Here is a 22,979-nt window from a genome sequence, read left to right on the forward strand (position 1 = left end):
GATCACCAGGACAGAGGGAAGGAACTCTATGACAGGTACTGCACTAGGTGTCTTATAAACTTATAAACATTGTGTCAATCTTCACAACTCTGTGAAGTAGGCGGAATTAGCCCCATTTTACAGATGATATGTAGAAAATTTAAATAACTTCTCTAGTCACACAACTAGATTACAGAGTTAGGCTTCAAACCCAGGTCACATTTTAACCATTATACTATATGGTAAATCTAGACAGAGATGGGTGGTATGCTGTTTTGGATAATCATCTGGAATTTAGGGGGAAATTCAGAACTAGAGAGATACACAGAGAGTCATCAAGTCATCACCACTGGAGTGGGTAAAGCCAAAGATGAGGCTAAGACTATCCAGCAAGAAAAGAGGCAAGAACGAAGCTGGAAGAATACTTGCATTAGAACAGGAGGGAGCAGGAGCAGGAGAACTGGAAAAAAAAACTGAGATGTGGTGGTGTCAAGGGAGAATCCCATGAAGAGAATATTGTGTACTGCAAAAAGCTAGAATATGACGAGTATATACAATTTTCCATTACAAAAGCTTTGAACCAAAATGCCCTGACCACTGTATTGGTGGAGGCAGAGACAAGCAGTAAAGAGCAAAAAGGGCCCAGGGATGGGGTTGGGAGCCTCAAGGAGCTTGGTTTAAAAACAGATTACCTTGAAGTGCTACAGACTCTGTAGCATCCACAATCCATGAAAGAAGAGGGCTGGGCAAGATGGTTATGCAAATTACTCCAAATTACTAGCAGCTTTGGCTCGGAGAAGGAGAAATGGACACCTGAGCGGGGCTGGAAGTGAAGAAACTGGGCAGTGAGAGAGGAAATAAGGGTGCTAAGGACTCTGGAATCTTCTAGATGGAAAAGCTGTTAAGATTTTTACACTAGTACAGATTTTTTTTTAAATAGGAATAATTAGAAGGGCCCATTTGGTATTTTTAACAAAACACAAAACCAGGGTTTACTGCTGTACTATGTAAAAAGGATCTGATCAACAGATAACTGACATTAACAAGTTTAATTCAAAAAGAGTAAACCATTTTTTAGGTACCAGAGGCACTGCTGGAACAGGATGAAATCTGATACAGCAGTTACTAATTACTGCTTACTCTTCAAACTAATTCCCCTAAAGACTTCTATTTAGCAGATACTTTAAAACAGGCTGTGTACAGAAAAGAAATAATAGCACATTTATTTGTATTTTATTATTCAGACTGGCCACCATCCCAGCTAGATAAAACGGAGGTTTTACTGGGCTGTAATACCTAGCGCTTGCATGTTTTCAGAGCACTCTAAAGGGGTTTTCTCACTCTTTTCACACTATCAGCAGGGAACACGTTCCTCATTTTGCAGGGAAACCAAGGCCAGGAGAGGTGAAGCAGCATACCCCAGGTCACCACCCAGATCTCTTGCCTCCAAGTCCAAGGCTCTTTCCTCTCCCCATTCTCCTGATCTGTGACCTCCTAGGCATTCTGGCCAATCTACTTCCCTCTGACTTTGCAGACTGCACTACCGGAACTACCAGAGTAATGCGGGTCTGAAGCCTACAATCTCCTGAGCAGCCTGTGCTTCTTGGTTCTTAACACAAGCCAGTTCTTTCTATAAAATATTTCTAAGCCGCTCTCAACCACCAGGTCTGAGGATCCCTGTTGTCCCTTAGCCAAGGCTGCTCTCTCCCTCAGATCCCCACCTCACCAGGATCACAAGGATACCTACAACTATTACAGAAAACGTAGGTTCTTCCTGCAATAAAATTAAAGTTGCTAACATCTACTGAGTACCTACTGATTATTGTGAGGATGAGGTAATGTATGTAAAGTTTTATCACAGTCTGTGACAATGTATGTAAAGTTCTTAGCATAGTCTCTATACTAAGAACTTTACATAATTACCAAGTCTTCACAACAACCCAACAAAAATTCTTATCCCTATGTTACAGGTGAGGATACTGAGGTTCAGAAGGGCTAAGTGACTTCCCCAAGGTCATCCAGTTGGCGGTTAAGGCAGTATTCATAACTCAAATCTGCCAGACTCCAGAGTCCACTTTACATTCCCTCTGCTACACTGCCCTGGCTCCCCACCCTACAAGTACTTAGAGACCTAAAGCAAAGTGGAAAAGGAAAAGTGAGGCAAGACAGAGGGACTTTTTCATTTTCACTGCCTGGCTCCCAACCCAGACTCCTGCAAGGCTAATTCCATGATGTTTCACTTGCCAACAGTCCCACCAGCCTGGAGCCCTGGGGAGCTGACAAAAGTCAAAAGGCTCCCTGGCAGGCTTGTTCTGGCACCTGCCCAGCCAACTTGTGCTAACACAGCAACAGGCACAGGAAAGGGTCTAGAGAGAGTGGAAAAGCACCAGACACTGAGCCGCTGCAGGGAGAGAAGTGATTCCTGCCGTGCTCAGACAGGATAACCCCACGCTAAAGCCACCACCATCACAGGGCTGGGAAGAGACCGGGGAGGGAGGCAGCAAAAAGCCCCAAGCACGTCCACTTACTCATGTGTTTCAGCGAACTGTGACTGGAAGGCCAGTCAAAAGAGGGTCAAACGCCTCCAAGGTGAATCAGTAAGCATGGGAGAAAACCGGCCTGCACCTTGGTTCATCCCAGCAACCCTCACCTGTCATACCTGCATCCACATAAACCTTGCTACCTAATGTCACCTGAGCAGAGGCAAGAAGCACGCATATACTATCTTACAGTGACTGCAACTGCTGATCTCAGCCAGGCTGTGGGAAAGAAAGACCTAGCTGAGAGTATTAATAGATTTGCTAGAGGAAGAAATTCAGTGAGGATGTGCCCTTGGAAGGGGGCACAACCAAAGTGAAGTGCCACCTGGATTTCCAAAGATAGGGCTCTCTCGACCTGACACTGAGAGGAGGCCAACGGGTGGTGACAGGGATATCCTAAAAGATCTGAAAAACCCAAAAATGTCAGTGGGAAAATTTGTTTGGTATTGTTTCTGTAGGCTTTCCATCCTCATGTTTTTCTTAGGTTGATATTAAGCTGCCTTTGTTCAGGATGCCCAAAAGTGTTTTGAGGGAAACCAATTCTGGGATCTAGTATTTGTCAAAAGTTGTTAGACTGAAAAAAAAAAAAAAGTATTCTTCTTAGGTGTAATCAGAGGGAGGGGGCAGTTTGAGAGGTCACTAATTGGCAGCCACTGGGTCAAATTAACCCCATGGGTATGTTAGCATGCTTAGAATTTTTCATAATGAATTATCAACACTTAAAAATCAGAAGGTTACACATACCAAAAAACCCTGAATTTCTAGCATCTTTTAATTTTGTACCCCCTCTGGAGCTCTTAGAACATCTTAGAACGTCTTTTTGAAAAATTCAAAATCTGGTACCACTGCATGAGCAGCACAGATTAAAAGGTGAGTCACCACTGCCCCCTTTTGGCAGGTCTTTGCTTTCTAACTGCCAGCGTGCTGGCTCATTTGTCACCTGACATTGCCAGCACCAGCGTTAGGTTTAGCCCAGGAAAGTGACCACAGGCTTAGTAATGCCCGGGATGCAACAGGGTGGCAGCACTAGTGTGCCGATGAGGCCTGCTCATCAGCCAGAACCAGAAGTCCCCTTACTTGGGTAGCTGACAGTCACTCCCTAAGCTCCCTATCAGATTTTTTCCCTGGGAAGCAACAGCAGCTCACTTCCACATTCCCACTAGGCCTCAGTGACCTAGAAGCCAACGACTCAACCTGCTCCCTCCTCTCAGGCCACCACCTTGCAGGAAGGCACCTCCAGCTGGCACCTCTCCACAGCTGGCACCTCTAACTGTTCAGGAACTCCACCTTCACCCACCTGTGAACACCATCAGGCCTCAGGAGAGAGAGCCTGAGATAAGAAGTAGGGCCAATTCCCATTCCCTTTTAGAGACAGATTCATTCTTCATGAAATGCTCAGTACTGCCCTTTACTCACTTAAGTTAAACGTCAGTTGGCTTCAAGAGGCAACAGCTTCTTATGCTTCTTGCTAACCTCTGCTTTTACTCCCCTCACAGCCTCACCAGCAACATCTTACATGTCAACATTTAGTAGAAACTCCTAGAACCCTTTAGGAAAGACATTTGGTATTATGCATGAGATCCTCAAAACTGCTCATTCATCCTATTTCATCCAAAATGACATTTGCTATTTTTACTATTCCAAAATGCAGAAAAAAAGCTTTATATATTTGTTGCAGTGTCTAAAGGAGTGAATGACCAGAAACAATTCAAATGTCCAGCAATACGGAAATTGTCCAGGATAAACTTATGCCATACTCCCACTTGACAGACAATTATGTTGCTATTAAAAACAACTACAGGCCACCAGGCACAGTGCCTCACACTTGTAATCCCAGCCCTTTGGGAGGCCAAGGCGGACAGATCACTTGAGGTCAGGAGTTCGAGACCAGCCTAGCCAACATGATGAAACCCCATCTCTACTAAAAACACAAAAATTAGCTGGGCATAATGGCTTATGTCTGTGTTCCCAGCTACTCAGGGAGCTGAGGTGGGAGAATCACTTGAACCCAGAAGGCAGAGGTTGCAGTGAGCCAAGACCATGCCACTACACTCCAGCCTGGGTGACAGACTGAGACTGTGTCTCAAAAAAAAAAATATATATATATAAAAATATATATATATATATATATATATACAAATCACAGACCAACCAAGGCCAGAGGATCACTTGAGCCCAGGAATTTGAGACCAGCCTGGGCAACATATTGAGACCTGGTTCAACCAAAAAAATTTTTAAATTAGCTGGGCATGGCGGCATGCTCCTGTAGTCCCAGCTACTTGGGAGGCTGAGGTGGGAGGGCTGCTTGAGCCCAGGAGGTCAAGGTTGCACTGAGCTGTGATTGTACTGCACTCAAGCCTGTGTGATAGAGACCCCATCTCCAAAAACCCAATTATGATGATCATACAAAATGGAAAAATTGTAATAGTATATAAGAAACGTATACAAAACTAAATGTACAGGAGTGATAACTATCTTTAAAACCTATGCAGAGAATTAGTAAAAGACAACAGAATGTTAACAGGTGGTTATGAAAGAGCTGAGAACATGGGTGACCTTTTTAAAATCCCTACCAAATTTTCCTGAATGTGCGTATAATACTTTTATAGGGAAAATTGTGCGTGTGTGTGTGTGTGTGTGTGTGGTCTACTTCCATTTAGACTTGAAGGTGCTACAGTCAATAGTAATGATGGTAAAAGGTTCTTGGGAATTTGTGCCTCCAGGATTCAGTGCAACCATCCTAGTAAAGCAGTTTCCAGGGCTCCTTGGCACCCTTTAGTACCAATGTTTTCCTGTACAATGCCTGTACTTGCCTGACTCCTAAGACCCCCAAATACCATGTGGATGATAGGATTCGATCATTATGGTTCTCAGATACCACTTTAATCAAGTTTTGCACTATACAGTGATGGGGGTAGAAGACAGTGATGGTTTTCAAGCAAATTCACCAGGCACATGTTTGGCCCTGCCCCAAAGTGAACAGTCTGGGCTTCCCAGAACAAAAAAATGCTTTCCTTCCCTGGGGATTCCCATTCCTGAGCTGACAAGACAGATTTCAGTAAGAATGAGCACAAAGGATAGGGCAAAATAGTGAAGGGAGCCAGGTGCATATTTGAATTCTTCCCAGTGCAGACTGGAACAAGACATGCAGGTATCCCTCCTAAAGGCAACACCCAAATCCCAGCCATTCCCACTCAAGGCCAAGCCACCTGCCCACGGAGACTGATAGCCAACAGTCATCTCATAACTCTCCTCCCAGCAGTGCACCAGTAAACTCAGACGCCCGAGTGATTGTGGCCACCACACAACAGATGCGGCTTTCCTCTTCACTGGCCCCTCAGCGGCTGCTGGGTCTGCCTGGCCATCAAGGAGCAGCCAGTACTTGTATGGCTGTGTGGTGTGGGAGGGGCCAGAATAAGCAACAAAGCCAATCAGATGTGGGTTCTGGGGCTGGGTGGACATGGTAGCAGGACTAGTCACTGGCCACAGTAGGACCACAGGGCCCTGTGTCCTCCATTAATTCTTCTCTGGGCGGTTTCTGTTCAGCACAGCTTTCGGGGCAAATTCTAGCTTGTCCTTAAGGCTCACCACCTGGGTGTGGTCCTTGCCTAGAAGCTCATCCAGCTTGCGATCCTCCCGGCGCTCTGAGATGCTCTTTTCCTCCTCCACAGGCTGGGGGTCCTTGCCCCTGATGAACCATTCCAGGTGGTAGCCCACAGCCCCAACCATGAAGGCGACAGGGAATGTGACATAGGGAGCATAGGTACGAACCACGGTCCAAAACACAGGCCACATGACATCTGCAGAAGAGCACAAGGTGCATTAGAGAGAACCCAGCATCCTCTCCCACCAATAAGAGCAACCTACTGGGGCTCTCCACTCACCAGGCAGCCTGGCCCAATTTACTGAGCGCCCAGCCCTGTGCAGAGCAATGCAAGAGGTGGGTCCCTGAAATAATCTAGGAAATTTCAAAAGATTCCCTTCTTAAGGAAGAAGGAAGAATCTCCATTTTACTGACTGTACTCTTTGACTCATGTGCACCAATATAAGACAATGTTCCTCACAAGGGGACCTCTGAGCCTTACCTAATAGGGCTTCAAGTCTATAGCTGACCCCAGGCCCTCCCTCTAGTTTGCCAGCATTTCAAGACAGGGAAAAGCAGCCTTCCTCTGCTCTGTGAAGTTTCTCCATGAGTGCAGCCAGCCACCTTTTCCCCATGACACACCTGGCTACGATGAATCTCCTGGCTCCACGATATGAAGTGTAGTTCCTTTTCCACATATAAAGCATAAGGAGTATACTGAAACAGTCAAATCCATAATGCATTACCTAATTATCCTGGATTTTAGGTAAACAGATAACAGTTTTATCCTATTCTGAACCTGGCTTTTCCAACAATGAGACAAACCTATACTTTACAAATCTGGCTAACTAAACCGCTTTCAAAATATCCTATCTTGGCTCAAGACAGTGGCTCACACCTGTAATCCCAGAACTTTAGGAGGCTTATAATCCCTATTACTCAGGGGGCTGAGGCAGGAGAATTGCTTGAACCTGCGAGGCGGAGGTTGCAATGAGCTGAGATCATGCCACTACACTCCAGCCTGGGTGACAGAATGAGACTCTGTCTCAAGGGAAAAAAAACTCCCACCTTCAACCAAACCCATACCCTCATATTGACATAAAAAGCTCCTGAAAATACCACAAATCATTACACATACTCTGGACAACATAAGACTCAAAGATTTTCTGCAAAAACCACTGTACAAGCCATGTACAGTTGAGGGGGACAGAGTGAACTGCCTCAGGGCCTCCTGAAATGAAGTAGGCCAACACCGAAGTCATGTAAAAACACACAAATTGGGTCACTCTAATGACTATTCAGGCTGAAATGATTATTACTATTATTATCAATTATCAAAGCTCATTGACAGTTATAACACAGCTGCCATTTATTGAGCACTTATTACATGCTAAGCCTTGGGATAGGTGCTTCATATACACTCTCTCTCTTAATCCTCATGTCCACCACGTGAGGTAGATATTTAACCCACTATCAGAAGGTTAAGTAACTTGCCCAAAAGTATCAACTAAAAAAATCTTTCTATCTGATGCCCTAGTAGGTATTTCTCCAACACTGCTATCTCCAATCTAAAGTAAACAATCAAAACCTCACCAAGGATAAGATGACTCTCGCTGTCTTTGGTTTTTTGAAGGAATCCCAGTGTTCTCTGGACCTAACACTATAAGGCAGCGGTCCCCAACCTATTTGGCATCAGGGACCGGTTTAATGGAAGACACATTTTCCATAGACGAGAGGTGGAGAGGGATGGTTTTGGGATGAAACTGTTCCAGCTCAGATCATCAGGCATTAGATTCTCATAAGAAGCAGGCAACCTAGTCTTCACATGTGCAGTTCACAATAGGGTTTGCACTCCTGTGAGACTATAATGCTGCTGCTGATTTAACAGAAGATGAAGTTCGGGCGGTAATGCTTCCCAGCTCATCCACTGCTCAACGCTCACCTCCTGCTGTGCAGTCCAGTTCCTAATGGGCAGAAGACCACCACTAGTCTGTGCCCCAGGGGGTTGAGGACCCCTGGAATAAGGAAGTATCATGAAATTAAAAAAAAAACAAACTGCAGCAGCTCCAAGATTCCCCTCCTTATTGTCTTAGCACCAGGTGCTATGATGACAATTTACACACTAATCATCCTCTGATCCTCATAACACCTCTATGATTTAGGAATTATTAGGCCAGACTCTTGTTAAGCCACAAAGGCTCACAGACATTTTTGGGGCACTTACCCAAGATCACTAGAAGGGATAGAGCCACTGATTTTGAACCCAGGCCTCTCCAACTTAAAAGCCTACACTCTTTCTAGTGGGAAGAACACACTGCAGAGGTATATGGTTTCTGTCCAAATCCTGGACTTAGGGAGAGCTTCCTACAGTTTCTTCCCATCAGCCTGGCATTTCATTACCTAGAAGAGCTCCTTTTTCCAAGACTCTAAGATTATACTCAGGTGAAATTCTGAGATATAGTAGTAGTTACAAGAGGCACCTCTAAAGAATCCCAAACCTCATACTTCTCCATTTTATTTCCCACCTTTAAAGCAAGTCCTCTGTATACGTAAATGCTTTCCCTAAATAGCAATTGTCCATTCAGATTTTCAAATTTGTCTTAAAACGTATCGAGCATGAGTTCACAATTATCTCTCACAGGCAGCATAACGTCGCTCTTTACAGGCCTGCTCACATTCTATCACTCCCAAATAAGTCAATTAATTCCTTTATTCAACCCTTATAACCACTTGCTCTGTGGCAGGCACGGTGCTGACTCAAACTAACCTGTCTGCATTTCTCAAGACACTTTAAGCTCCAAAAGGACAAGAACCGTGTCTGTCTGACCCCACTGTGCCCTGTCCACCCCCGCACCTCTCCTACCATGTCTGGCAGAGTGCCCAAAAAGGGTCTGTTGAACAAATGAATGACAGTCCAAACAACTCCCTAGTGTAAAATCACAACATCCTCCACCCACTCCCCCAAAAGGTGGCAGGGACATAACATGATTTTGCTGATTACAAAAACCTAGAGACTCCATCATAGTCATCCCCAGGGTATCACAATGAAAGAGACAAAAGTGAAAAATACTGTGACGCATATCTCCAGCCCGGCATGGAGGAAGTCTGCCAAAAGCATCCAGTAAAGGTCAACTGGGTTGCTGGGAAACCTGCCCCAGTTGGGTGACCGGAGGCCCGACGAGGCCAGAACCGTCGTCCCACATTAAAGAACTGCTAACAAGGACAGAGGAGGCCTGAGATGCCGGAAGAATTAACCCTGACAGTCACTCGAGCGCACTCCTGGGATGGGAGCGCCAATGAGGTCAGGGTCCAACTGCCTACCCTTCTCCCTTCTCTGGGGCTGCCAGTCCCCTGCCCCTAGCCCACGTCATTCATGGCCTCATCAACATCCGTCCTCATTGAGGTGCCGAGAAGCCCTGTCTGCAGAGGGCCAGCTGGGCTCCGGGACTTGGTACCAGAACACCCGCAAAACAGGGAGTCGTCAGGCTTGGCCAGGACCGGGGTGGACCCTAGAGATCACTCCTCCAATAACTCAGAGGTTACGGGCCTGGGCTGACAGGACCTGCTCGCCGGGACCGCGCGCTCACCTGCGGCCCAGCCCACACTCCTCAGTGCAGCCCCCAGCTCTCCGCCCGCTCGCCGGGAGCAAGGAAGCCGCCGCTCCCAGCGGCCCGCGGGACCTTGCCCTGTGACCCTGCCCACTGGCCGCCGGCCCTCTCGGAGAGCAGGGATTGGCTGAACTTTAGCCAAAGAACGGAAGGAAGCTAGGCGTCCGCAACCGGACCTCGCTGCGCTGAGATGAACTTTGCGCCCCCTGGTGGCGTGGAGGCTTCTCAGTGATGTTGCCACGTGCTTTCTGCGTGGAAAAAGTGAAAGATAATCCAGTTATTTTTTTCAACTGATGTGTACTAGGCGTCTTCTAAGACCTAGGTCTGGGCACACAAAAACAAAAGACGTGGTCCCTGTCCTCAAGAAGCTGTTTTTTTTGAAACGGAGTCTCGCTCTGTGGTCCAGGCTGGAGTGCAGTGGCGCGATCGCAGCTCACTGCAACCTCTGCCTCCAGGGTTCAAGAAGTTCTCCTGCCTCAGCCTCCCGAGTAGCTGGGACTACAGGCGCACGCCACCACGCCCAGCTAATTTTTGTATTTTTAGTAGAGATGGGTTTTCACCATGTTGGCCAGGATAGTCTCGATATCTTGATCCTGTGAGCCACCCACCTCGGTCTCCCAAAGTGCTGGGATTACAGGTGTGAGCCACTGCACCCGGCCAAGAAGCTCTTTTTAGGAGAGTATAATTTGGTCCTTTAAGACCTCTTGGGATCTGGGCTAGCTTGCTAGTGATCTTGGGAATATTATTAAACTGTCTGAGGCTTCCCCTTCTGTGTAGAGGTAATAAGATCCATTTCGCAGGGATGATGTGAGGGTTAGATAACATAATATTTGTAAAGTACTGTGCCAGGCACACAGCCAGCAGGAAACTAAACGTGGCTATTGTTAGTCTAAAAATAATTGAAATATAGTAAAACCTAAGTCTTACATGACCTCTCGAGTTCAGGTATTCACTTCCTCCTCTGTGTCCCCTCTGTACCCTACATAGACATCAATTTAATCATATACAGAAAAGTCCCAAAGCTAAAGCTTCTTAATGCCCCACAGGGAAGGCCCTTCCCACCCTCATCCCACGAATATCAGCCTGCGTATTTATTTTACTAGCACATACTAAACCTAGCAGGCCATACTGTTTCACACCTCAGCGCCTTCCTGATGCTTTTTCATCTACCTAAAGTGTCCTTCCCACCTTTTTTTTTTTTTTTTTTTTACAGGATCTTGCTCTGTTGCCCAGGCTGGAGTGCAGTGGCACAATCATAGCTTACCGCAGCCTCGACCTCCTGCACTCAAGTGACTCCCACTTCAGCCTTCCGAGTAACTGGGACCACAGATGCACATCACCAGGCCCGGCTAATTTTTGTACTTTTTGTAGAGACCGGGTTTTATCATGTTGCCAGGCTGGTCTCAAACTCAAGCAATCTGCCTGCCTCAGCCTCCCAGCATGCTGGGATTACAGGCGTGAGCCATCATGCCTGGCCAAGAAGTGCCCTTCCCACCTTTCTTTACTATGCCAAACTGTGCTCTGGCACAATTTTCAAGCTTAAGGGTGACCTTCATAGGAAGCCTCATATATAGACTGCTTATCACATTAGATACCCATCCTCTGTTATCTTAAAGAGCTCAAAGCTAAGCTCTGGGAGCGAAGACAGAGAAAAGGGAACATTATTGTACGGGCCAAGGTTCAATGAAAATCAACTGACAAAAGGCAGATTAATAGGAGAAAAGACATACAAAATTTTATTTTAACGTGCATAGCACGGGGGGTGGGGTGGCCGGGAAGGGAAGGGTCACAGGAGAATGGTTACCCAATAATCCAATGGGGTACAGAAGATTATACACCCTTTTTCACAGGGGAAGGGGAGAGACAGAGAATATAGACAATTCTTTTGAGGGCCCTAAGTGATTCTTAGAGCAGAAAAAAAACGGACAGAAATTCATTTGTAAATGATTCTCTTTAGAATTTGAATGAGCCCGAGAAGCAGGCATCATCTTGTAAAAAATCCATCCAGGTGTGGTTGCCCTCCTCAGTCTTCTTTTCAGAGATAGATGAGATTTCGGAGAGGGGAGGAAGGCAATTTTGTTTCTTTTGGAAAGAAGTTTTCTTGATCAGATTAGGAAACTCCAGAGAGTCCCTCCCTGTACTTGGATAACAAGATTAGAGGGACCTTGATTCTGCGGCAGCTTCGAAGGCCTCTCGGCATGTCAAAGCCCCAGTCTTTGGGGTATTGCTTTCCGAGCCCCAACAGTACAAAGAAATATTTAGGAGACCGTTGTTAGCAGAACCTGTTCACTAATTGAATATGTGGAGAGAAGGGAACAGAACTGCCCAGAGGAACTGGCATCCAGTCAGCCAATCATGTGCCAGGCATTGGGGATGCAAAAATGACTGGGACCAACCTGCCTCTGGAGTTCTCTGACTAAAGAAACAGATGGGTCTACAAAATGTCAACAGAGTGTAAGAAATGTGATGACAGAAGTATACACACGCAGCACAGAAGAGGATCTTCAGCCCGGCCAGGAAGGTTCAAGGAAGGCTCCCTAGAGGAACCAGGCCTTGAGCTGAGTCTTGAGTCATGGCTAGTGGTTCCCTCAAGCAGAAGTGCTGAGGGGCTCAGGAGCAAAGACTTAGAAATCAGATAGCCATGGGTTCGAATCCTGACTCTTGTCTGCTAATCTCAGAAAAGCTATTTACACTCTTTGTTTTAAAAAAAAGACAATAATAGAACCCGCCCCTAGGGTTGCTGTATTAAATCAATCTAAACATGTATAAAGTGCTTGGCATAGTAGTTTGCACCTTCTCAGTGCTCAGTAAATGGTTATTGACATGTTAAGTATTTCCAAACTGTATTGCTCCTTCTGTAATGTCCTATGTCCATTCGTGGCTTTACTCATTCATTAAGCCAGACATCTGAGTGACACCTTCAAGGCGTCCCATCTTTGCATTATTCCCCAGATCCAGCTTACGGCACCTATGCCTCCTAAATTTCCCTTAAAGTCAACATCATTCTCTCTTAGCTGGACCACTTTAGCAGCTCCCTCAATGGTCTCCCTGCCGTCTTGTTGCCCCTGCCAGTTCATTTCCATTCTGTTTATCATAGTTTTATCTTTCAAATAAAACTATGAGGTCTCCATCTTAGCCCCCAATCACCAACTCTCTATGGGTCCCTTCTGGCCATATCTCCTCCACGTCCTCTACAGCCACCATCACCTGCCACCCTCTCCAGCCTATGCTTTCACTCCCAACACACATGTGCTTCCATGGCTTTGCCCAGGCTGGTCCCTTGGCCAGAAATGAATTTCTCCCTTCTCTTCCTTGACTGCAAAATGCTAATTCATCCTGCAAGATCCAGTTCAGAAGGCAGAAAGCTTTCCCAGACTACCTGTGCTATGGTTGTACCCTCCAAAACTTCTGCCGAAATTTGTCATTGTAAGTATTAAGAAGTGAGACCTTTACGAGGTTATTAGGCCATGAGGGCTGCACTCTCAAGGGTGGAATTAATGCCCTTATACAAGGGCAAGTTCAACTCCCTCTCTTGCCTGCTCAACTTCTGCCATGGGATGACATAGCAAGAAGGCCCTCAAAAGATGCCAGCACCATGACATTGAATTTCCCAGCCCCCAGAACTGTGAGCCAATAAATACCTGTTTATTATAAGTTACCCACTCTGTGGTATTCTATTATAGCAGCACGAAATAGATTAAGACACCCTGGTTGCTGGAGGCTCTCTCCTCTCAATCCCTCAGTCCTTCTGGGAGAGCAGGCCTCCCTTTGCACCATAACTTTCTGTTTATGTGCCTGGCCATGGCCAGACTGTAAGCAACTCAAGCAAAAGGACTGGATCTAATCTTCAACTTACCTACGGGGCTCAGCATAACTACCTAGGCCACAAAAACCAAAGGAGACTCATCCACACCAGCCCCAGCTGGGGAGATTTTGGACATCATGTCTGCAGCAGGATAACCACAGAGTTGCAGATGCTGACCTGTTCCTTTGTGCCCTCTCCCGTATACCTCACAATCCTGGGAAACCTAGCTGTTTCTGAGAAAAGTCATAGACCCATAAAATGCTGTATAATGTAAAGGATTAAACTCAGACTCAGCCACTTCCTGGCTTCATGGTTTGAGGTAAGCTGTTTAAACCTCTCCAAGCCCCAGTTTCCTCATCTGTAAATGGGGGTGATAACAATACCTGTTTTATAGCATTGCTCTGAGTTCAAACCTCACCCATGTCCCAATTTTAGAGATGATAAAACAATCTTAGCAAAGGAAACTGACCCAGTTTACTTCTATCGGAGACTTTTGGACAGTCATCCAATTTAAGTCTTCCCAAACCTGGCTGCTCAGAATCCTGTGGAGCACTTGTTAAAAACTTATTGGAGGGCAGAGTCTATTCACTAAGTCTTGGACCAGGCTCAGGAGTCTGTATGAGATCAGCTCCAAACTGATTACTTTTGGGAATTCAGATCCCATTAGAGCCCTCCTCACCTTCCAGGCTCACATGAGTGTGTATGTGAACCATCTCTTGCTTTTCAGAAGTCATCTACGAAACCAGTCTATAAATCATTCATGCCACTCTTCTGTTCAAAACCCTCCTCTGGCTCCCTACAGCCCACAAGACCCAGGCCACCCTCCTCAATGAGACCCAAACACTGATATCATCAAGTCTCTGTGCTCCCAATGTCTCTTCGTCCTCCAGGCCTTTGCACAGCTGTTCCCTGATCTTGGAACATTCTTCCCAGCCCTGGCCCTCCTCCAGCTGCTAACCTCTCATCATCTTTCTGGCACTCACTCCTGTATTTTAACTGCCTGCTTACTTGTCTGTTTTTCCCATACCACCATACTAAGCTCCATTAAGGGTAGAAACTACATCTTGTTCAGGGCTATCCCTGTGGTGTGTGCCACATAAACAAATGAGAAGAATTAGCTGATCCAGTGTGGCCCAGAAAAGTAGCCAATACTGAAGGCTTTTCCTCCTGCCTGGAGGTGACACACCAACCCAAAGGACTGCTCAAGGAGTGGAAAGGGGCATTCTGGGTGGAGACTGCCATCAGCCTCTCTGATCTAAGAAGGCTGCAGAGCTAAAATCTCATGATTTGGCATTTGACCTCGGACAGGTCATGTAACCTGCCCTGAGCTTTGGCTTTCTCATCTGTTGTAAGGACCAGCCACATTCATGTAAAGCACTCACCCCTTGCCTGACCCGCACTGACCACTCAATAAAGCCATCGATACTAGGTTCTGGTTGCCATTTGGCTTCCCAGGAGAGCTTGGTTCTTTGTACTTCCTGCTCCCCCACGCCATCCCCCACCAAGGTGCCCACCCATAGGAGGCATCAGAAAATGTGGCAGGCCTGAAGTTTTTCTGCTGATCAGTAATGACTGGAGCAGAAGGAACACTGTGCCCCTAGGGGAAGGGAAACCAGTATTTGTCAATACCTAACAATAACCACACCCCCAGTTTATTGAGCACATGCTGTGTGCTGAGCGAGCTCCAGGCTTCCCTCTCTGGGGGGGACCCCTGGGGACTGGGAGGCAGAATGGAAAACACCAAAACAGGGAGAGCAGGAAGATAGACATCCTCCCCCTCTTCACCCTACCTGGGCCCTTGCAGGAGGGTCCAGGTTCTTACTGTGGGCACCAGGGGCCGAATCTCCTTTCCACCAGCTGGCCCATCCCTGGGAGGAGCCCAGGCAACCCCTGCTGTCTCCAAACCAAGAGAGTGGGCTCCTGGCCCCTTCTCCCTTCACCCCCGTCCTCCCACACACGGGACGGAGGTGGCCTCTTCTGGAGAGAGCAGCTGGCTCGAGTGCAGTTCTGCCGTTTTATTTTTCCTGGGATACTCAAGGGGGTGAGGGAACAGCCACAGGTGTGGTGAGGGGAAGCCCCCATCTCCCCTCCCCAGCCGCTGGGAAAGGGGAGAGGCCCAGGCGCCCTGGTCCTGGGTTGGTCCAGCCACTGTGGTCCCTGGGCCCGGTGGGCTGAGGGCTGAGGATGGAGCCCCTGGGAGGGTGGGGCAGGCTCCTAGGCAGGGTTCGGGATTCTTCATAAAAAGCCACGAAGCTTGATCCCCACGAAGCCCAGCCCCGCGGGGTGGGGGGAACGCAGAGCCCAGATGGGGGACCCGGCCCGGCCTGGCCCGTGGGGGGAAAGAATGGCAGAGATGGTGCCCATGGGGAGAAGGTGGGGACAAAGCGTCGGACCAGGTGGGCGGGGGAATCCAGGTGAGGGGCGCAGGGCGGAGAGGCACGGCCCCCTGCCCAGCCTGGGCGCCTTCGCGTGGGGTCAGGAAGGTAAAAAACCCACGAGAGTGTGACGGGCCCGGGGGCCGGGGCGTGCGGTGCCGGTGGGGCGGGCGCTCGGGGGCGGCCCGCGTTCACAGTGACCTCGACGCTGGGTGTACAGTACGGGTGGAGAACCGCGGGCCCGGGCCGGGCTGGGCGGGCCGGACCGGTCACAGCCTGGTCTGGGCCTCGGGGATGTAGATCTCGATGCTGTCGGCACTCTCGGTGGCCGAGCTGTGGCGGAAGGAAGCAGCGCGCTTGGCCGCCAGGAGCCGCTTGCGCGCTTCCTGCCGCTGCCTGTCCACGGAGTCCAGGGAGCGCTCCTTCACCGGCACGCCCCGGCCCCGCAGGGGCTTCTTTGGTATCGGCGGAGGGACCTTCTTCTCCTCCTGCGGGGCAGAGGACGGCGCTGAGCCCGGCGCTGAGCCGGGGTGCCTTACCACCCCGCACCCCGGTGCCCGCCCCCGCGGCCCCCCGCACTCGGAGCGCTGACAACCGCGGGGCTCCGAACGCGATGGCGCTCAGCATCGGATCCCGTGACCCGAAGCCCCAGGTGCGCCTGTTACGACAAGGTCAAATCCCCACGTTTTCCACCAAAGCGCGGCGCGTTCGAGCGCTCCCTGGTGGCGCCATTCTCAACAGCTTGCATCAAAGGGGGGTTTTCACTCCAGGTCCCAAGAAGGGCGTTTCCCAACCCAGGATACGCCAGGAGGGTGCATATTCCAGGCCTCTGGGCCATATCGCAAAGTCCAGCGACCTGGCGGCTGAGGGGACCCTCAAGGTTCTGCCCTCGATGCCTAGGCCCGAACTGAGGACAGTCTGTCCTTGTGTAAAGTCTACTTTTGCTCTCCAGCGGCAGCCGTGCCCCAGCTGAGGAAGCCTTGGGGTTCAGCACAAGCAGTGATGAGCACTGGGGCCAAGCAGGTGGCAGTGGCCGCGAGCGTGGTCACTCTGGAAGGGGATGGTTACCTATCACCTGACCAAGCTGCCCTTACTGCCATGGGTCCTTTCCCCTGCCCCCTTGTTTGCCCCACCCTCACCTCTCTGGGGAGGGGAATTTCCCAGAGTCTGGCTGGACTCTTTGCCTAAAGGGACCCCAGCCCCACCTTAGGCTCCAGGAGCTTCCAGCTGTTGGCCTTGAGTTGCTGTAGCTCCAGGAACTTGAGGGTCACATCCTCGATGGAGAGCTGTAGGAGGTCCCAGAAACCCGCCAAGTCCTGGAAGGTGGGCACAGGGAACGCAGTGGGATCCTGCAGCAGAGGGAGATGGAAGGAAAGTGGTGGGTCAGGGAGATCTGAGCCCCAGCCAGGACAAGAGAAAGCCCTATGCATCCTTACTGCCAGGAAGCTCAGCCTGAGAGAGTGGGTGGGGGCTGGGAGACAGGGGGACAAGAAAGAGCCCAGGCCTCCCCGTCTTGTGCACAAACACCTGGTCCTACCTCCAGGCACAAGACTCACAGCTAGCCCTGCAGGCATGGACACACCTCCGGCACACGCGCGCGCACACACACACACACACACACACACAGGGTCACACATATCTTGTAGGATCTACTACTACAGGTGCTCACCATGCTTTGCTGACAGAGCCGGAAGAACTGCTGAACCTTCTGGGACAGGAGAAGTTGTGTGCTGCCCACAGCGCTGCGGATCTTCTCCAGGACTAGGAAGCAGAGGGAAATTCAGGGAGGGAAATGATGCCTCTCCTTCCCCAGCCTCCAGGAAGTCTGCCCTGAATGATGCTGACCCCTCGGTTGTTTGGCACTGTCTATCCATCAGTCTCCTCCAGCCCCAGCCCCATATCATCCTCAAGTTCCTAATCAGTTCTTATTCTACTACACCTGGATAGAGCACGGAGACTGTATCCTCAGACACTGATGTTCCCTCCTTTATACAACCTACATTTCTTGAGTGCTCATCCTCGTTTAGCCTTTCTCTCTCTGGTGTCAGAGAACAGATGGCGACCAGCCCCAGCCTAGCGCTATGGCCCTGGCCAGGGCTTTAGCTCATTAACTACCCATTGGCTGGGCTTTGTTCCTCACTCACCAGTGCATGCATGAGTCCTGTGCCCTTTAAAAATGACCAAGTAATTTCATGTCCATAACACATCTTCCTAGTCACTATCCCCTCAACTTGGATATTCTGAGGTAAGACTGTGTCTCCCAGTAGATACAACTTACAGGAAGGGCCATGCTCTCCCTCAGGCCAGGACCATGTCTCCCTGGCTGCATCTCCTCATCTATGCCTCAGACAGGACCTGACATTGTGAACTGCCTCCCTCTCTGTAATCCTGGTCCCACCACCCAGACGCCCACACCACTCCAGATCTGAACGGAGTTCCCTTAGTCCCCATAAATTTGATGATCTGGACTAGCAGCCATCCCTAGAAGGCCCCGCCCTGGCCTCTAAAGCTGCACTGTGTGCACCGTGCTCCCTTCCAAGAGCTCCCAGCATGCCCTGCTGCCAGTGTTGACCCCCACGCTCCATGCAGAAGACCAGTGAGGCACCAACTGAAGGGGCCTCCTGTTACACTGCAGCCCCAGCCACCCCATCAGGGTCTCCTGAGCACACACGAGGCCACGGTTCCCAGAGTCCCATCATTCCAATGCTGTGACTCACTCTCCTCGGGTAGCTCATAGTCCTCCGCCTCACGCTCCATCTGCTGGCACCAGTGCTCCAGCTTCTCCACCTCTGCCCGCAGCATCTTGATGAACCACTCGCCGTCCCGTGGGCAGGGGGACGCACGGCCTGAGTCAGGGAGGCTACGGGAACCACGTTCTATCCAGGAGTCACGGCGGCCGGCCCCGGGGCCAGGGGTGGGGGCGGGGGCAGGGCCGGGTGACCCATCGGTGGCCGGCGGCTCATACGGCAGTGGGTAGCCCTCACGATAGGCCCACTGGCCCTGCGTGTGGACTGTGCGGAAGACTGAGTAGGTGGGGGCCCGGGGCCCAGGCTGGGGCTCAGAGGCATGCCTCTGGAAGGAGCGTCCAAACTGCAGGGCCTTGTCTTCTGTGGCCACCGTGGCCAGGCCAGCCAGGCCCTCCAGCTCCAGGTCTGCCTGCACGCCGGCCGTCACACTGTTGGAGCGCTTGAACCTTGCTCGCCTGGGGAGAGGGGTGCCTGTCATTCCCCATTGCCCAGGCTCATGCCAGCTCTCTCTCATCCCCACCCCAAGTAAAAAAAAAAAGGGAAGGGAATGAGAAAGGGAACCTACAAAGTGATGGACTTTATGCACTTTAAATATATTGGTTCTTGCAACAGCTACGTACATAATATACCTACCTGTTGCACTGCCTCTAGACAGAGGTGATATCCACACTATTTAGCAGCCAGTTCGGTCCATGGACAGAGCAGATGCTGCCATACACCAGGCAGAGGAGACACAGACCAAAATGCTGCCGCAGTGCCCTGCAGGGGCTAGATTGTGGGGTGGGCTAGAGGTGCCAGGGAGGAGCCAGGGTGGTGGCTCTTTACCAGCGAAGGCAGAAGTGTTTCAACATTTTTTTTTTTTTTTTGAGACGGAGTTTCGCTGTTGTTACCCAGACTGGAGTGCAATGGCATGATCTCAGCTCACCGCAACCTCCGCCTCCTGGGTTCAAGCAATTCTCCTGCCTCAGCCTCCCGAGTAGCTGGGACTATAGGTGCGCACCACCATACCCAGCTAATTTTTGTATTTTTAGTAGAGACGGGGTTTCACCTTGTTGACCAGGATGGTCTCGATCTCTTGACCTTGTGATCCACCCGCCTCAGCCTCCCAAAGTGCTGGGATTATAGGCGTGAGCCACCGCGCCCGGCCGGTATTTCAACATTTTAACAAATGCTATGTCTATGCTAGTTTACACCAGCTGCACTAGTGTGTCCTCGGCGCTACCTAGAGATGAGTAAACTAAGTCAACCCAACTTCTAAGCAGCAGAGCCAGGATTTGGACTCAGGCCTGCTGGGCTCCATAGTCCAAGCACTTGGCACTGCACCAGCTGCTAGAACGTCACAGGAAGAAATGCCTTGGAGCAGCTGGGGGTGGAGTGGGCCTGCAGCTGGGAGGACTTCTCTAGGGACCTTGATGGCTCAGCCCAGAGCCTGGCCAGACGCAGTCAGCCAGGGCCAGTGGAGCTGAATTAAGTTGTTTGCAGGAATGACATAGGGCCTGGAAATTTCTTGTCTTTGAGTTAATAATATGCAAATCTTATGCAAACCAGAAGGTCAACTGGCCTTGTTCATTTTTTTCCTGAGTTCAGAGTTCTTTTCTATGAAGAAGTCAGTGACCCCTTAAGATGCATGAGGTTGGGACCAGGCAATACTTTAAGAAGTGGGAGTCAGGCGATGTGGGAGGTAGGGGGATAAACAGAAGATCAAGGTTTGGAAATTCAAGGACCACAAAAGAAAAGCCTGTGTGTCCTGAGCTACCTCCACCTCTACACAGTCAGAAGGGATCGTGGGGCTGGCTCAAGGGGTCCCTACAGCTCCCCCAGAGACTCTCCCAACCCCCTCAACTTCAGCCTTTCTCTTGCTGCCCAGGCCTTCTCTCCTTGCCTGCCTACTTCTCTCCAGCTGGCAGGCTGCCTGCTGGGAGCCTGTTGCCATAGAAACCAGGCCCAGAAGGATGCTGCAGGACCCAGGAAGAAGAGATGCACTCATGTGCAGTCTCCAACGAGCCCTATGTCCCAGCCCCCACCCAGAGAGGGAAAAGGAGAGAGAACATATCCTCACTGCCTCCCACACAGTCTTCCCCTCTGTGTCTGCCCTGTCCTGCCCTGGTCAGGGCTTGCATCACCAACTGCCTTGACAATTAGACTGGCCCCCTTTCAGATACATCTGCCTCCACTAAGTACCCTGTCGAGGAAGAGCATGGGACCAGGAGTTAGCTCTGAGTTCTAATGCTGGCTTTGTCACTGTGTGCCTTTGTCACTCACCCTCCATCTAGGACATCCAATGTGTATAGTGTATGTACTTAAAATATATATATTAGATATAAATATACACACACATATACATCTAAAAATACACACATATATACAATTATAGGAATAGATTGGTAATTGCCAAGGTAGCTCCTCTCTCTAAAATTATATTTTGCATATTTTAAGATCTGGGGCCCTTCCCAGTCCACCCAAGACTAGAATAGTTTTCCTAAAGCTGAACTCTGCCAAGTCATTCCCCTGCTCAAAACCCTTCCACAGCCCCCTATTGCCAACAAGACAAAGTTCAGACTTCCTGTGCCAGCATTATCTGAGGCCCTGATACCCTGGACACAGTCCTCTTCAACCTCATATCCCCAACATGCTCCTGTTCCCAAGATGGACTCTAAAGTGATCCTGACTCTAAGCCTTTGCACCCGCTATTCCCCTGCCTGAAATGGCCTTCCTCCTCCTGGCTCCTTGTCCATTCCCTGCTTAAAGTCCAGCTTCACCTGTTTCACTCCCCCTGCCCCCAAGACCACTCCTGAGTACCACACCTCCCTCAGCAGCCCTCTTGGCTTCAGAGGCAGTCCTGCCATTCAGGCAGATTGTTCTCTTTCTGGTGAGAGTCTTGTGTGTCTAACTGTACTCTTAGGATGCACCCTGACTTGCTTTGAATGTTTTTGTGCCTTTGTGCTCTAGTTAGCCTGTGGTTCCTTCAGAGCTTCAGCCATTGCAAACCACAAAGATAAAGGAGGGGTTTGCTCCAATAAATTTGTGCCTGAAGATCTGCCACTCCTGCTTGCTTTCCTGTCACCCCTGCTAAACACAGTTCTGTCCTTCGGCACTGCCATGTCCGCTGCCTTCCACCTGTCCTCCAAGATGTCCTGAGAGGATCACATTCCATCAAGATGGAAACAGCCACACAGCCAGGAACAGAAGCACCAAGTGCCCCAGGCTTCATGCTTCGCAAGTCACTGCCTCAGTGAGCTCTCTCACAGGTCTGCCTCAAAGGAGACTGAGGAAGTGGAGGAGCCAATGGGATGACCAGAAGCACAGTCCTCACCAACTCTCCCAGCCAGCAGCCAGAGATGAGTACAGCACACGCGGGAGTCGCTCATCCCTGGGCAGGTGGCATTTAAAACCAGCAGTGTGGGACAAGCTCACCCAAGAAAAGAACAACAGATCCAAGATCCAAACCCCGGGAACATGGACATCTCAGGGCTGGGTGGAGATGGTGCAGCTCATAGAGGAGTCTAAGCTGGAAAGGTAGAGGGAGAAAACCAGCAGAAAGTGACATAAAAGCAGAGAGGGGACAGACAGGTGTCATGAAGAAATGGGCAGCTAACATGGAAAACACAGCCGGTTAAGAATGAAAGGTGCCCACGGATTTGGCAATATGGAAGCCACGAGTGATCCAAGCAAGAGTGGGTTTGGTGGAATGTGGGGGCAGATGCCAACTGCAGCAGGTTGTCAGGAGGTGGAGGAAACTAGTCAAGGCAACTCTCGAAGAGCCTGGCTGAGAAGGGAGGAAGACAGAGAGAACGTACTGTTCAAGAGGAATATTTTGTTTTGGGTGCTTCTCACATGCTGTATCCCAAGAGGAAAGAACCTGTAGGCAGAATCATGGCCACCAAAGAGGTCCACATCCTAATCCAGAACCCGTGAATCTGTTACCTTCCATGGCAAAAGGACGTTGCAGATGTGATGAAGTTAAGGATACTAAGAAGAAGAGACTCTCCTGGATTATTCTGGTGCAAACACATTTTATAAATGAAAGAGGGAGGTGGGAGAGTCAGAGAAGAAGATGGAACGACAGAATCAAGGCTAGAATAATGCAACGTGGGGACTCAACCCACCACTGCTGGCTTTGAAGACAGAAGCAGGCTGCCATCAAAGGAATGCAGACAGCCTCTATAAACTGGAAACTGACTAAATGGATTCTTCCCAGAGCCTTCCAGAGCCCAGTTTGAAACCCCATTGAGACTCTGACCCCAGATAATAAGTATGTATTGTTTTCCATCACTGAGTTTGTGATAATTTGTTTCAGCAGGAATAGGAAATTAATACAACCTGTAAAGAGAAATTGAATGAA

At 49.6% G+C, this 22,979-nt stretch overlaps 3 protein-coding genes across 11 annotated transcripts in view; all 3 read right to left on the bottom strand.

Annotated features, from left to right (window-relative positions):
• Positions 1-5,380: 5,380 nt before the first annotated feature.
• Positions 5,381-6,035, bottom strand: LOC103794354 (uncharacterized; the record flags this gene model as incomplete). Its single annotated transcript, XM_009000864.5, has 1 exon — positions 5,381-6,035. A coding segment is annotated over one exon (582 nt), but the record flags the coding sequence as incomplete, so codon positions are not given.
• Positions 5,381-9,792, bottom strand: SMIM12 (small integral membrane protein 12). Of its 3 annotated transcripts, XM_078331152.1 has the most exons (4): positions 9,690-9,792; positions 8,045-8,117; positions 6,745-6,819; positions 5,381-6,319 (listed from the first exon to the last, which is right to left on the bottom strand). In XM_078331152.1, the coding sequence occupies exon 4, from the start codon at positions 6,312-6,314 to the stop codon at positions 6,036-6,038; it is 279 nt and encodes a 92-aa protein (XP_078187278.1). In that variant the 5' UTR covers positions 6,315-6,319; positions 6,745-6,819; positions 8,045-8,117; positions 9,690-9,792; the 3' UTR covers positions 5,381-6,035. The 3 variants fall into 3 exon arrangements, with proteins under 3 accessions (XP_078187278.1, XP_035164555.1, XP_035164556.1); XM_035308664.3 differs by lacking the exon at positions 8,045-8,117; XM_035308665.3 differs by lacking the exons at positions 6,745-6,819; positions 8,045-8,117.
• Positions 9,793-11,419: 1,627 nt separating this feature from the next.
• Positions 11,420-22,979, bottom strand: part of DLGAP3 (DLG associated protein 3) — a 68,333-nt gene continuing 56,773 nt past the window's right edge. For all 7 annotated transcript variants that reach the window (XM_078331150.1, XM_078331149.1, XM_035250739.3 and 4 more), the window contains 4 exons: positions 18,608-19,092; positions 17,560-17,651; positions 17,096-17,239; positions 11,420-16,378 (listed from right to left, as the gene is read on the bottom strand). In XM_078331150.1, the coding sequence (XP_078187276.1) occupies positions 16,160-16,378; positions 17,096-17,239; positions 17,560-17,651; positions 18,608-19,092 (940 nt within the window). In that variant the 3' untranslated portion in view covers positions 11,420-16,159. The remainder of the gene's footprint in view (positions 16,379-17,095; positions 17,240-17,559; positions 17,652-18,607; positions 19,093-22,979) is intronic.

This window comes from Callithrix jacchus, chromosome 7, assembly GCF_049354715.1.
Source record: "Callithrix jacchus isolate 240 chromosome 7, calJac240_pri, whole genome shotgun sequence".
Taxonomy (NCBI): domain Eukaryota; kingdom Metazoa; phylum Chordata; class Mammalia; order Primates; family Cebidae; genus Callithrix; species Callithrix jacchus.